Source organism: Mycena indigotica (assembly GCF_014461135.1).
Source record: "Mycena indigotica strain 171206Taipei chromosome Unknown Mind.scaff0003, whole genome shotgun sequence".
NCBI lineage: Eukaryota > Fungi > Basidiomycota > Agaricomycetes > Agaricales > Mycenaceae > Mycena > Mycena indigotica.
The window spans coordinates 5,457,788-5,472,056 of record NW_023503002.1 but is presented as its reverse complement, the minus strand read 5'-3'; the positions used below and the strand labels follow the sequence as shown (position 1 = coordinate 5,472,056).

Genomic DNA, 14,269 nt, shown 5'->3' with positions numbered 1-14,269 from the left:
GATGGAGAAATAGCTGCAACATACTACGGTCAGTTGCTCAAGGAAAAGACTAAGAAAGAAAGCGGGACATACCTTGAGTGGGAGAAGTAGGAGGGGTCGGCTCAACAGCGACTAGTTGAGGGAGGTCGGGGTAGCGAGAGCCATTGGAACGCACAACATGAATGCCTGGCGGCACTGCCGGAGGCTGCGCGGAAGAGAAAAAGCTAGACTATAAAGCAATAAGCACAACACAAGATAAACGACGGGAGGTGACCGACCTGGTACCGGCCCAAGTCAGCCATGAAGTCGAGAGCGTCGAGCTGCTCGCGGCGGGCCGAGGATAGGTGGGACTGGTGGAGATGCTGACGAGCCGCGCGCTTGCGCTCGCGGACAAGCCGGGCGGGTGTGGATTATCTCCTCGCAAAAACCTTGGATTGAGGCAAACGCCTCTGCGAAGAGCCCAGTACGGAGAACGCCGCTACGGGCCATGGCCGACCGCATATCGAAGACCGCGTCGCCAGCGGCGGGGATCTCCACGAAGGAGAGGACCTGAGAACGAAAGCCGAGCTGGAACAGATCAGCCACGTAGCAAGAAGAAGAAATTAAAAACGCACCAAGAGGTTAGCCTGGCCCAGCAGGAAGATCATACGACCGTCGAGGTCGTTCGGGGTCTGTTCGCGGACAGCGCGGGCGGACTCCAGCACCGAGACAAGCTCGGTGGTGGTCAAGTATAAGGAAGGGACGACGGAAGACATGTGAGCTTGAGCGTGCTGCGGTGTGAAGAGCGGTGGGAAATGTGATGGGATATTCAATGGAAAAACGGGAAAATCTCGGGCTCTTTTAAACGGGCACCGGAGCGGCGCCGGCGGCCGGCCGGGCGGCCGTATTCTGCAGGAAACGAGCAAAATGCACCACTATGGGGCCGAAATGACCTTCAGGCGGCACGGAGGACCTCGCCTGAAACGACCGCGGACACTGGAAACGTGTCGCAGAATCCAGGAGGCGTTCCAGGAACAGAGCGCGGCGAGGCCACCATGAAACTACAGAAGTTAGAAGACTTCAAGAATTCGCGCCGCGGGCTTTCACGGTGGACTGGAAATCGCAAAAAGGCAGAATTGACATTCGTATAGAGCAAGTTAACAAGATAATTCAACAGCTATTCGATCTGGGAGCGAGAGAGCGCCGAAATGCGCTCGCCGATGGCTGCAATGACGTCTGGGTGGACAGTGCCGGCGGCGTGCAAGACAGCGGCCAAGTGGCCCAGGAACTCCACGTCGTTACAAGCAGCAATAACTGCTAAGAATCCGCTGAAAACGAGGCCGTCGATAGCCTGAGAGGTAACCTGGAGGACGATAAGGCGGGGGCATGAAGGAGGAGAGAGAACGCACCTGGAAACGCTCGATACCGCCCTGAATGGCGCGGTGAGTGCGGTTGACCGCGTATTGGTACATCGGCCCTATAGAGTGGTCAGCGCAAGAGTAAAACGAGCAAGCGGGGCGTACCGGCCTCCTCCTCATCGATCTCGCCATCAGCCAGCCGAGCAACCAAGGAGTCGCGAGCTTCCGCCAACTCGGTGGCGCGGAAGTCGCTCAGAGAGTCGACAAAGACTGCGCGGTCGAGAAAGCAGCAGGAGTCCGAACCAGCGGCGGCGCAGTTGGCGCACGGCACGCCCATGGAACGGAATAGACAGGTCAGGTGGCGCTCGGCGCAGTATGCGCATCGCTGGAGATCCTGGAAAGAGCATGAGCTAGGACTGCGGGGCAGCCAGAAGGGGACACGCACATCAGCGCGGTGCTGGGTGGCGCGCTCGGACTCGGGATGGGCAGCAGGCAGAGGATGGAGGCTGACGGGGGGGAGGATAACCTGCCCGTTAGCGTCCAGAAGGACGTCGAAGGCAGCAGGTGGCGCCGGAAAGCGCCACTGGTAAGGCTGTTGGACAGCTTCGACAGCGGTCGAGAACGCGGAGTCGGCCCACATCGACGTCTCGTTGGGGGGAGGACGACGAACTGGAATGGAGGCCGGGCATGGGTGAAGAGTGAAGAACTGGCAAGCACGACTGGCCAGAGATGTTTTATAGAGGGAGAGTGTCGTTCCTGGAGCTGCGAGAAGGCGGAATTCCAAAACATGAGGCGCCTGTGGACAGCGGAAGAAGCTCCGAAGCATGGGCCGGGCAACAGGAAGCGTAGAAGACGCCGAAGTGGGGCCCAGGAACGAGCCGCGAGGCAGAAGAAAGGGCGCCGTTAGCCCGGGTCGACGTCTCAGAGTGTAGGACCGGGGGCTGGGCAACCACAAACAAGTTGGCATTCACTGCAGGACAAGACCACAAGCACAAAACAGCCCGTATCTATTCGAACCGCGAGTCGAGGGCGAGGCAAAGCACGCGGCCGAGGTGCTCGGAGTCACTGGGGAGTTGAGCCAGGTCAACGTATCCCTCCCGTGCGAACCCGCGCATGGTGGTCGTAAGCGACTGTGGAGGACAGCAGTGAGCAATGGGGAACCAAACGGAACATCGCCTTACCTCAAAGAGGGCGATAGCGCCTTGAGCTGAGCGCTCAGCGTGTTCTACAGCGTACGAACGACATATTTCTGGAGGAAAAACAAGATCAGAACGCGTGGGTGTTTTAAAAGGAGGCAAAACTACGCACCCAGCTGGTTGGGATCGGGGATTTGAAGTGCTAGTTCGGCCCAGACACCCCGGATCTCGTCCTCGCGCCATTCTTTGAGTGAAAATAAGAAGAGTGCTGGGTCGACGAAAGAGCAGTCGTCGATAGCGCCCGAATATGCAGTTTGAACAGGCAATCCCGTTTGAGCGGAAGCGGCACACAAGGCCTTTCTCGGTGCAGTACGAGCACTTTGCAAGAGACTACAGGGCGGGAGGCATCAAGAAGTTGCAAACAGAGCAGAAAGGGCACGCACCAAGCCCCGAGAGCGCATGGCTCGGAAGACTTCGTTGGTGTTGGGGGGTAGAGGATGTTCGTGAAGACGGGGGAGTTCGGCCTCGCCGTTTGGACCCAACGAGACCTCCAGGGCAACGCGGGGAGCCGGAATGGGTCGCTCAGCGACAGGTGAATGTGCGGGGGTGTCATACTGGGCTGGCAGCGACAGCGCGAAAGCAGAAAAGTCGAAGGTGGATGGATAAGACATGAATGAAGGGGAAGAGAGGGATGCGCTGGCAGCGGGAGCATTTAAGCGAGCGATACGGCATTGCGCAGCCGGATCAAACATGTCACCGCGGACAATCTAAACAGAAGATCAGCGCAAATCAATGTGAGTGGGGACACTCAGGATTTTAAAAAGGGGGAGATGTCGTGGCGCGCAACGCGCCAAGTCGTGGAAACGGGCCGGAACGGCCATTCGGGCCACGTTCGGGCAGGCGGGTGAGCTCCGGAGCGGACTCGGACCGGGCCGCGGCCGGCCGGACACCCCCAAACACCAAAGGAGGGCGCGTTTGGGCTCAAACGCGAGCAGGGCGAAACGTGGGCCCTTCAAACGAAGGGATGCAACGTTTATGGAGACTGGGACGCGTAGCAAATGCGAAACGCGGGGCTGGGACGCGTCAGAAACGGATGAAACCGTTTCAAAACGGGGCACGTGACCGCGGAGACGCCGTGGGCCGCGGCCAATGATTAGATAAGGCGGGGAGCCTCCAGGTATATATTCCCGCTGTAGATTACAGTAGACTTCAGAATCCAACGCGCCTCTCAAGCGGTTGTTTTGCTCCCCATAGTGGAAAGTGGAACTGCTGCCTTCGAGAACGACTACGACGACGACGAGACTTTGATTTTGTGAACCAGATAAGATTTGTTTTGTTGATCTACGCTGCCCGAGAACCCCGAACGCTGTTGATATTGCTGATCTTTGCAGAAATATTGTTGTTGCCCATCCCATCCATTCTTCACCACCACCACACCCATTGTTGAACCTATCTGAATTGCAGCAACCATATACTTTGGTTGGAACCCCCGAACACGCGCGCTGAACACGAACTTTGATTGGATTGGATAGTAAACCTAGCCTAGGGTTAGGGTTTACATTAGGGTTAGAGAGTGTTGATTTGAGTGTGGAGTTTTGTGTGTTTTGTGTTTTGTGCTAGTGTCTATCCTCCCTATCCTTTCCACCCATTGTCCATATTTCCGCGTTTCATCACGTCATGCCATTCCCTGCGAAATCTGACACAAAATATACGGAGATTGGCGAGATGACGTTTACCGACGTCTGGGGCCCATCCCAAATCACTGGGATCGACGGCTCCCGCTATTATGTTTCATTCACGGACGCTGCAACACGCCGCACTCTTGTTTACTTCATGAAATTGAAGTCAGAAGTCAAAGACAAGATGCGCGACTATGACCAGTATGTCCAAACTCAGACCGGCAAACGCGTCAAATGTTTCCGCTGCGATAATGGGGGAGAATACGTCAATCAGGACGTCAAAAACTTCCTCGCCGAGCGTGGCATTCGTCTCCAGCTCACGGCTCCTTATTCCCCATCTCAGAACGGCGTCGCCGAGCGCCTCAATCGGACGCTAATCGAGCATGCCCGTGCCATGCTAGCTGCGCACAATCTCCCACTCTTCCTGTGGCCCGAGGCAGTCGCGTACGCTGCTTACCTGAAGAACCGGTCGCCAACTGCCGCTCTCGCCGAATTCATCACGCCGGACGAGGCTTTCTGGAAGCGCAAGCCCGACGTCTCCGCTCTCCAGGAGTTCGGCACACCTTGTGAAGTCCTCAAACAAGGTGCCGCTGTCTCCGGCAAGCTCCCTGTCAAGACACGGCCATTCGTCTTCACCGGCCTGTCCGACGAGTCAACGGCCTGGCGCTACTACAACCCCGAAACTCGTTCTATTCAAACTACTCGCAACATCAGCTTTGCTCCGGACACTTCAACAGCTCCACTAACCTCCTCCACCATCACCAAGCCTGCGTCGATGCCGCTCGAGGGGGAGAATGAGCCTGTCGCGCAGCCATCGCCGCCGGCCCCGGTCGATCAGCCCGCCGATCCGAGCATCGCCACCCCCACACCCGTCATTCCCATGTCTCGGCAACCGCTTCCCCGGTCCGCAAAGACCACGCTGGACTACCGGCTGCTGAACAACCCGGACGCCCGCTCGCCCAAGAAGCCTGACGCGTGGAAGCATCGCGTCGCTTCCCATGATGCGCCGAACGTCGCGCTCGCCGCTCGTGTCGATCCCCTTGCGGATCCACTCACTGTTGCTGAGGCACAAGCGCGCGCCGACTGGCCGGAATGGCAGCAGGCCATGGAGGAGGAGATAAACCAGCTGCGCACGCTGGGCACCTATACCATGCAGGATCTCCCTGCTGGCCGCTCCGCCGTCGCATGCAAGTGGGTTTTCCGCGTCAAACGCGATGACGCCGGCAATATCATTCGCTACAAGGCAAGGCTCGTCGCCAAGGGCTTTTCACAAGTCCCTGGCATAGATTTCGACGAGACCTTCGCGCCGGTCGTCCGGATCGAAACCATCCGGCTCCTACTCGCCCTCGCGGCACGCTACAATCTCCAAGTCCACGTTGTCGACGTTGTTGGTGCTTACCTCAACGGCCAACTGGACGAAGAGATCTACATGCAACAACCCCCGCTCTTCGAAGATGGAACGGCACGCGTCTGCCGCCTCCTCCGCACGCTCTATGGGCTTAAACAGTCCGGACGCGTGTGGAACATTCAACTCAACGCGTCATTCATCAAACTTGGCTACACGCGGCTCATCTCCGACCAATGCGTCTACATCCGCCGCGACGGCAACGACATCGCCATCATAGCCGTCCACGTTGACGACATGACGATTCTCGCATCGTCAGACGCGCTCATGGCCCGTGTCGAAGCCGAACTCGATGCTGAGTTCACCATCAAGAAGCTGGGGGAGATCCGCCAACTTCTTGGCATGGAAATCACGCGCACCGCCGACTCCATCCGCCTCACGCAAACCCAGTACATCACGCGCATCCTGGAGAAATACCAGATGCACAACGCCAACACCGTTGCCACTCCGATTGACCCCAGCGTCAAGCTCACCAAGCTCTCTGACGACAAATCTTACCCCGACGTCAAACGCGTCTACCAGAACATGATCGGCTCGTTGCTATACGCGGCCATCACCACCCGACCCGACATCTCCTTTGCCGTCCAGTCGCTCAGCCAGTTCAACACTAACCCTGGCCCCGAGCACCTTACGGCCGCCAAGCGTGTCTTCCGCTACCTCAAGGGTACACTCAACCTCGGAATTGAGTACAAGTCGGACCATCCGGTCACCGCGCTTGAACTATTTTCTGATGCTGATTGGGGCAGTGACACTGACACCCGCAGGTCTATCACCGGCTACGTCTCCACGTTCGCTGGGGGAGCTGTAACCTGGAACTCCAGGAAGCAGGCCACCGTCGCTCTCTCGAGCATGGAGGCCGAGTACATGGCTCTCGCGAGCGCAACTCGCGAAGCTCTCTGGCTCCGCACCCTCTTCTCTGAACTCGGGCTCGACACATCCCTTCCCACGCACATCTCTGTCGACAACCAGGGCACCATTCTCTTCGCCGAGAACTCCGGTTTCCACGCCCGCTCCAAACACATCGACATCCGTTTCCACTTCATCCGAGTGACTATCGCCTCTAACAAGGTCTCAGTTTCCCACGTGCCAACGGACGAGAACACCGCGGACATTTTCACGAAGGGCTTACCTCGAATCAAGCACGAACATTTCCTCCTGCTCCTCGGGATGTATCGCGCTTGAGGGGGAGTGTTGAGGATATGCCCGGCCGGCCGGCCGGACCATCCACGGTCACATGACCTCGGACTGACTCGCCTCCAACGCGGCTCAGTCAGCACTTAGCAAGACTTGTAGATAGTTACAGAACATTCTAGATACTCTTACTTGTAGTATATATACTGGGCTGAAAGCCCCCAATATCATCTCATTCTTGTTCTCTCCGGTTCATCTACTCTCAACACTTCGCGGACGATCTCGTGGTGCTTACGGAGGTCCGAATGTGCGATAAGGATATCGTCAAGGTAGATCATAACGTCTCCTGAGAGAATGAGATCCTGGAAAATGTCATTCATCATCGTTTGGAAAGTCGCGGGGGAGTTCGTCAGGCCAAAATACATCACCAAAGGTTCGAACAACCCTCGGTTGGTCCGAAAGGCCGCCTTCCACTCGTCTCCTTCTTTAATCCGGACGTTATTAAAGCCCCAGCGAAGGTCGAGTTTGGTGAAGTAACGGGCGCCCTTAAGCCTGTTGATAAGGTCATTAATCAACGGGAGGGGGTACCGGTTTTTAATCGTCATTGCGTTGAGGGCGCGGTAGTCCTGGACAAACTGAAGTCCTCCGTCCTTTTTCTTAACGAAGAAGACGGGGGAGGCCATCGGAGATTTCGAAGGGCGGATACGGCCGGTGGCAAGTCCCTCCTCGATGAACTCGTCAAGTTCGCGCTGTTCAAGGGGGGAGATCGGATACACCTTGCAATTAGCGGGCTTCGCGTCGGGAACGAGTTCGATAGCGTGGTCCCAAGCCCTCCACTCTGGTAACGTGTCGAAGGACTCCTTGTCAAAGACGTCTTGGAACTCCTTGGCCCAGTCTGGAATTTCCGAAGGCAGGGGGGCCGAGTTACGGGCGAAGGCCTCTGCAAGGCGTTGGGACACGGTGCTCCCGGCGCGAATCTCCTCGATTGGGCGGAAGGAGGTGTAGAAGATGCGGTCGCCGTCTTCAAGATGCTCGTCATCGTCGAGGTCTGGTGAGGGACTCGGAGGGTCCGAAGTAGCTCCGAGTTCGTCGTCAGCATCGTCTGGACCGGCAATATCGATAGCGCAAACGGTGGGGAAGGCGCCCGAGAGCAAACGCGATTTGAGGAGTCGGAGGCGCCGAACCTCAGCACGCTTGGTCCGTTCCTCGTCGCGGCAAGTGGAGCAGCTCCGGGGGCATCGACTCATTTTCACCTCTTTCGTTTCCCAGTTGATCTCGGGGTTGTGTTTCTTGAGCCAGGAATATCCGAGTATCAAGTCCTGTTTCCCAAGGTGGGTTACAGCCAGCTGGACGCGTTCGGAGTGTCCGTTGTACCGTAGAACGAGGTCCGCGATTTGGCGAATAGACCCAGCATCATTGGGGGTACCGTCGACATTGTAGACCGGTATGGGTACTGAGAGATTTCGGACTGGTACGTTGTTTCGGTTGACGTATTCTGTGTCGATAAAGTCCGAAGTGGCTCCGCAGTCGACCAGACCTGAGAGGGAGAGCTTGAGCGTGTTCGCAGTGGACTCAAGTTCGAGAGGAAGGTGGACCGAGTTAACCCCAGGAGCGGCAGAGATGGTATAGCTGCCAGGTAGCTTTTTCTCCCAGGCAAGTCGGCGAATCCGAATGGGGCTTCGGAGGGGGCAGGGGGTGCGTCTTTCGTTTCAGGCTCGTTGTAGGGCGAGGGAGTTGATTCATCATACAAACAAGTGAAACGATTTATGGACGCGAACAAGGGCACACCAGTCACTCGTCGCGGGGGACAAAATCCTCTGCCGGAGCCTCCAAATGCGCCTCTGCTAAGGCCGCGGTGTCGGACAACTGCGCAAGCAGCTCTCCCAGCATCTCATCGCCAAGTTGCTGGATCACCTCGTCGAGGATGTCCATATGGCGAACATCGGCGGGGAGCGGACAGTCCCGAGCCAAGTGATTGGGGTCGCCACATCTGAAGCAGGCTCGACGAGGGGTGCCCCGAGCCCTAGTACGATCCAACTCCATCGGGAGCCGGAGGTACCGAGACGGGGGCCGCGGGCCACGGGTGGCGTGGGTGCGGCCACCGGGCAGATGGGGAACGGCGTTGCCGAACGGGCGATAGGGAATGCGCCACGCGGAGCCCCCGAAGGCGTCCACAGGGTGGTCCCTTTGATGAGCTTCGCCCGCACCAAGGCTTCGTATTGGCGGAAAGCCCGAGTGCGCCAGCCCAGATAGTCACGGAGGTCTGGAGGGTCGTTCGAAGACGTGATGCCGTTGTTGATCAGGGGGTCAAGTCCGTGGCGGTACTTGGTCACCTTAACCAATGCGTCTTCGAATCCGGCGAGGTCCATTAGGTCCTCGAAGTCGTCGGTGTATCCGTAGACATCCCGCGTTCCTATGTGATAACCCGCGCTCTCCAACTTGGCAAGCGCAAGGTCCTCCTCGTTCTCCTCAACGAACCGAAGGCGAAACTCGGAGAGGAATAGGTTCCACCGAGGGAAGGGGAAGGGGGTTTTGCTCCCATGACGGAGCCATAGGCGTTATATTTTTACAAATGCAACTAGCTGCAGCTAGGATAACAGTTGTCAAATACACTGAGCAGGGCTTTTTGTCACATATGTCACATTCCTTTAAAGGCTTATTCCATTTATTTAAGACTACTATTATGGTAATTGATGATGGAACTGATGGCATCTATATAATGTCATCAATGTGGAAACATTTTTGATGGCCATCACAAGTTTTGATGATTGTAACCAGCTACATCATTTCTGTCCAAATTGGGACTATTAATTATTTTCTGTTCCTCATACTCGGATGGCTCTCGAGACTTCTATTGGCCCCAATGGCAAGGTCGTCTTCCCCAAGGTGCATGAGCATCCATTTGCTCCCAACAGTTCTGAAGTCTTTCGCGCTATCCGTTCATGTGGCTCGGTATGGGCTCTGCTTTCCTCGTCTCGCAAGCTAACCCATGGAGGTCAACTGCGTGCAATCAAGATTGGCCATTCAGTCAATGCATGAAGGTGTGAAATCCGTGCAGAAGTGCTAACACAGAATCCAACTGGGCCAAAAGACCACTATGACCAGATGCTGGTCATATGCGCTTCCACTATATATAGCTGGTACACACATCTGCATGCATGTAACAGTGCCTCCCCCTTGAGGCGCCTGAACCCTTGAAGTGCAGGAATGTCCAGAATGGACCAAGATTGGAGTTGAAACTCCCAGAAGGGGATGGAATTCCCCACAGATGCCCGGAAGGGGCCCTGGCTGAAAGGCCAGGTTTGCACTCTCAAATGCCCAATTATAGATAGTAAGCCCTCAGACAGTCTGCACTGCCTGTGAGCCACTATGATTCAACCTTGCACAGACTTATGAAATTCAGGTTCTTTAAGTCTGATAAAATCTGTGCAGAAGCACTAACACAGAACTGGGCCAAAGGACCACTATGACTAGATGCTGGTTATATGCGCTTCCACTATATATAGCTGGTACACACATTTGCATGCATGTAACAGAAGGTGTCTTTTGCAGCATCGATGTAGATGCATCGGGGTCTGCTATTGTATCCTCTTGGTATTCTGGACCAAGTTTCCTTTCACCCAGGAGATACTGTGTTCTGCACATGGCATAGACGTATACCATATCCATTTTTTTCTTTCTTTTTTACTATTCTCATACTTATTGTTGTAAGGGCAACCCCGGAGGCCTGAGATCAAGGTCTAGCAGGGGAGGATTCAAAGCGTGAACATTGGTAAGCAAATACAAATGAAGCTGACCGATCCAAAGAGAAGAAACTCTAAGGGTCCGCCTGCTAGGGAGCTGACTATACACTGCTTGTCCATAGCTGCCGCTGTCGGGCACAGAAGGCTTGGGCGGCGTCGCAGGCAAGGTCCCAGGGCGACCATTGGGAGGGCGTTGACAGATCGGTGATTGTGCGGGCGAGATGGAGGGCCGGACCGGAGTCGGAATCGGAGACGTTTTCAAGGGGCCGAAAGGGAGATTCCCCTGACAATTGTAGGGAATATTTTTAATCCTGTCAGGGGAACCCCCGCTTCGGCCTCAACCCCCGCTTCGGCCTCCTTCGGACCCTCCGAACGCATCCGAGGCGCATCCGACCGGCGCCCCCTCGGACGCTCCGACCCACCCCGACCATCGTCCACGGCCTCCTTCGCCCGCACAATCACCGATCCGTCAAGACCCTCCCAACGATCACCTTGGGACAGAGCCTGCGACGCCGCTCAGGCCTTCTGCGCTCTACGTCGGCAGTTACGGACGACCAGTATATAGTTGGCGCCCTAGCAGGCGGACCCTTAGAGTTTCTTCTCTTTGGATCCTCCCCTGCTAGGTCGGTCCCTCCGTGTATTTCCTGTAGTCTTATTCACGCTTTGGATCCTCCCCTGCTAGGCTTTCGTCGGAGTCTCCAGGGTTGCCCTTACAAATCCCCAAATCTCACCTGGAACAAGAGTTATTATATGATCAACTATATCAACCTATCACTCATCATTATGGAGGTTATATATAGTTACTTAACAAAATTTAAACCTCAACGCCAATCTCCATGTCACTATAGCTATGCAGCTCCATGCCTTTCCTCTGATATTTCATTGCTGAGTAGCTAGGCCCATTAGGCAGAAAAAGTCCTTATCTTGGGTACCAAACTTGGCCTGTGCTTGATCATACAGTCATGTTTTCACACCTGTTTAGCCCACCCAACACTGTGAATTATCAGTGGTATCATGCTAGGGTGCCATTGACAAGGCTCAGTATTATCATAACATCCCTAGTGGCGAATAATTGTCCTAGAGGGGGGTGAATAAAGGTGAATAATACAACCCCAGCCATTTGCACCAAGTTTCCCAGAGTCACAATATGTGACATGTGACACTGTGACCTAAAAAGGAAGTTTTCTATTGATCGATACTTGATCTGGTAGTTTCAGTGCATATGTCATATTGTTTTTGTCACATGGAGCAATAAGCATGACAAATTTCCAAAAAAGGAAAATTTCACTACTTGACCCTATAATTATCAGAGAATGTCACAAATGGTCACATTCTGAGAGTTGTCTATTTTTAACCATATGAACAACTTTCATTAAGTGATGCATAGTGGTAGCCCACTAGTCGCATCACAACTGTCCAATTACTAGGTGATGTACAACTAATGGGCCTCTATCTCTATAACCACTTGAGGTAAAAACATGATTCAAGTACTACCAGGAAGGTTTTCAAGAGTATCATGATTTGAACCTCACATTTGATCACTGTTATATTTTATAATGACTATTATTAACCATTCATTCATATAAAGAAGCTCACGGAGGATGTGGCAGGAGTTGAGACTGGTAGCCGTCTCAGAGCAGGTCATGTTACACAGATGAGCAGTTACCTGGCGAGCAGGGAGTTGAAGAACACTGGAGAAAAGATCAGCCGGGGATAAAGATAAGCAGGGTGTAAGCAGGGTGGAGACGTACTCTAGGCCTCAATCATAGAGAATATGATCCAGATAACTGTCATCGGTGTGTTCCTCTTACTGGGGCGCCTGTTCCCTGTCGTTATATGCTGTGTGTTTTGGGCCCGCGGTGGCCTGACTCCAGTGCCAGAGCGGACGGGCTGGGTCTTATCTGTGACACATGAGACAAAGGAAACAAAGTAATACCTAAAGGATATAAGTAAACAAGCAAAAGTCCAAATGGGTAAAGATCTGTGTTGATGGTTGGAGAGTCCGAACTTGACTGAGAGAGTCCGCATGCAAATTAACTGTTTGGAGGGAAACACTGAGATACCTTCATCATGTAAAAACCCTGTTGCGCTCCAAGTATAACCTTGGAGCGTCCGAAGATGCATGGGATATAACATCTGGCATGGGTGTTTGAAGGCTCCGCATATACATATATATATATACATATACATGCATGATAATCTTAGAAATTTCACAAGATTAAATTTTTACGCCACTTTTAATCGCATCAGTGGTCACATGACACGAATTGTGGGAACATATTGCCTTCTATGTCAGGAGGGGGAAGGGGCCCCAGAGGGTCGGAAATGAACTTTCCGACCCTATATCCATGATTTGAAAGTTGAAAGTTGAACCCCCCAGAGAATAACATAAGTAGTAATGTTATAAGGCCACAAGGTTGGAGGTATGATATAATTGTAATCATATACTGTAGTAATTTATTCAATTCGGCGGTCACGCGTCACACCGGCCCTCCGACGCCGAAATATTTCGGCGTGTCACGGGCCCACAGCCGGATGCCGAATGTCAAACAACCATCAGACCATCAAAAAAATTTTGTAATGATAATATGCTTAGGTTCATGATAAATTACTTATAACATAAAAATGGCCACCCCTAGCTGTGTCAATATAAAGTTGTACCACATTCGAATGATATGTTCGGTTGTATGATATGTATTTCATGTTGTCTCTAATCTTATTTGACAGTACGTCTGGCGGGCCCATACTTGAAGTTGCAATGTTCGTCCGAACATACTTCATTCAGAATATGCCGGTGGGAGAGTCCATGCCCCATGCACGCGCTCAAGCTCGCCCGTAATGGGGCCCATATCTGCTCGCCTGTGACCCGTGTTGAAATTCCTTTTTTTCGGCAGCTGTAGGACCGTGACAGGATTCCAGCCGCGAACAAGCTTCCCGTTAGGCGCATGCGGGAAACTGCTGCGCAGAACGAAAAAGGGGCGCGGCTGGGTCCCATACGCATCTATATCAGGCTGCAAATCTCGCTCTTGATACCTGAGGCGACGGTAGAGCAGGATGACCGCGACGGTCAACGCCAGAATGAGCAGGCCGCCGACTATGGCGCCGACAACGGCGCCCGGGTGGATATCTGAGTGGGATAGCGGCGGAGACCCGGATGTAGCATAGGGAGGCACCGCAGCCCAGGAAAAGGAGGCACTCTTTGATTTAGAGGGTATGGAAGCAACTAAGAATCAAATTTCAGACTTTCCACATGCGTAGAAGGATCGGAAGCTTACCGGTAGTGGGTCCAGGACTGACCGGGATAGCAGAGACAGGTATGACGTCGACGAAAGGCGCACCGCTGTTTGCGAGGCTCGTAGTGCTCAGGCTGCTGACGCCGTCGAAGCAGGCGCCGGAGTTTTCGTCGACAAATGCGCATGCAATATCTGTCCCGCTGTCCAGGCGCTCGTCCCAGCCGGAAGCGGAGACTGCAATCGTGCGTGAGGCTGCAGAGGCCTTGAGCCCATTCGAATCGGAAGGGATAACGACACCTAGTGTCACCTACATGTTATCGGAATAACTTGCGTCGTCAGCGCCCCGTCAACCCGGGTCGACGTGAAGGTCTGCGGGTTAACCACTTGATAGAGGTATGTCGTCGCAAGGTTATCAGACCCAGCGCCAGTCCTTGTGCCCAACGGGACGAGCGGAAGGGTGGTGGCGCCTCCGGCGACACGCCCAGTGTGTCCAAACTGCCAGAGGGTCACATCGAGCGAAAGAGCACCTGTGGAAATGTGAAAGGGTGATTCAATGAGAGGTGATGACCAGGCGTACCAGGGAGGAATGCGAGGGAGAGTGCGATGGAGAGGGATGCTGGAGGCAT

General features: G+C 54.2%; 1 protein-coding gene across 1 annotated transcript; it reads right to left on the bottom strand.

Moving 5' to 3' along the window:
- Nucleotides 1-13,187: 13,187 nt before the first annotated feature.
- On the bottom strand, nt 13,188-14,269 carry MIND_00401700 (uncharacterized protein; the record flags this gene model as incomplete). The annotated part of the gene is made up of 4 exons (XM_037360842.1): nt 13,188-13,633; nt 13,686-13,895; nt 13,955-14,170; nt 14,221-14,269. 4 exons carry the CDS (start codon nt 14,267-14,269, stop codon nt 13,188-13,190), a joined length of 921 nt encoding a protein of 306 aa, XP_037223727.1.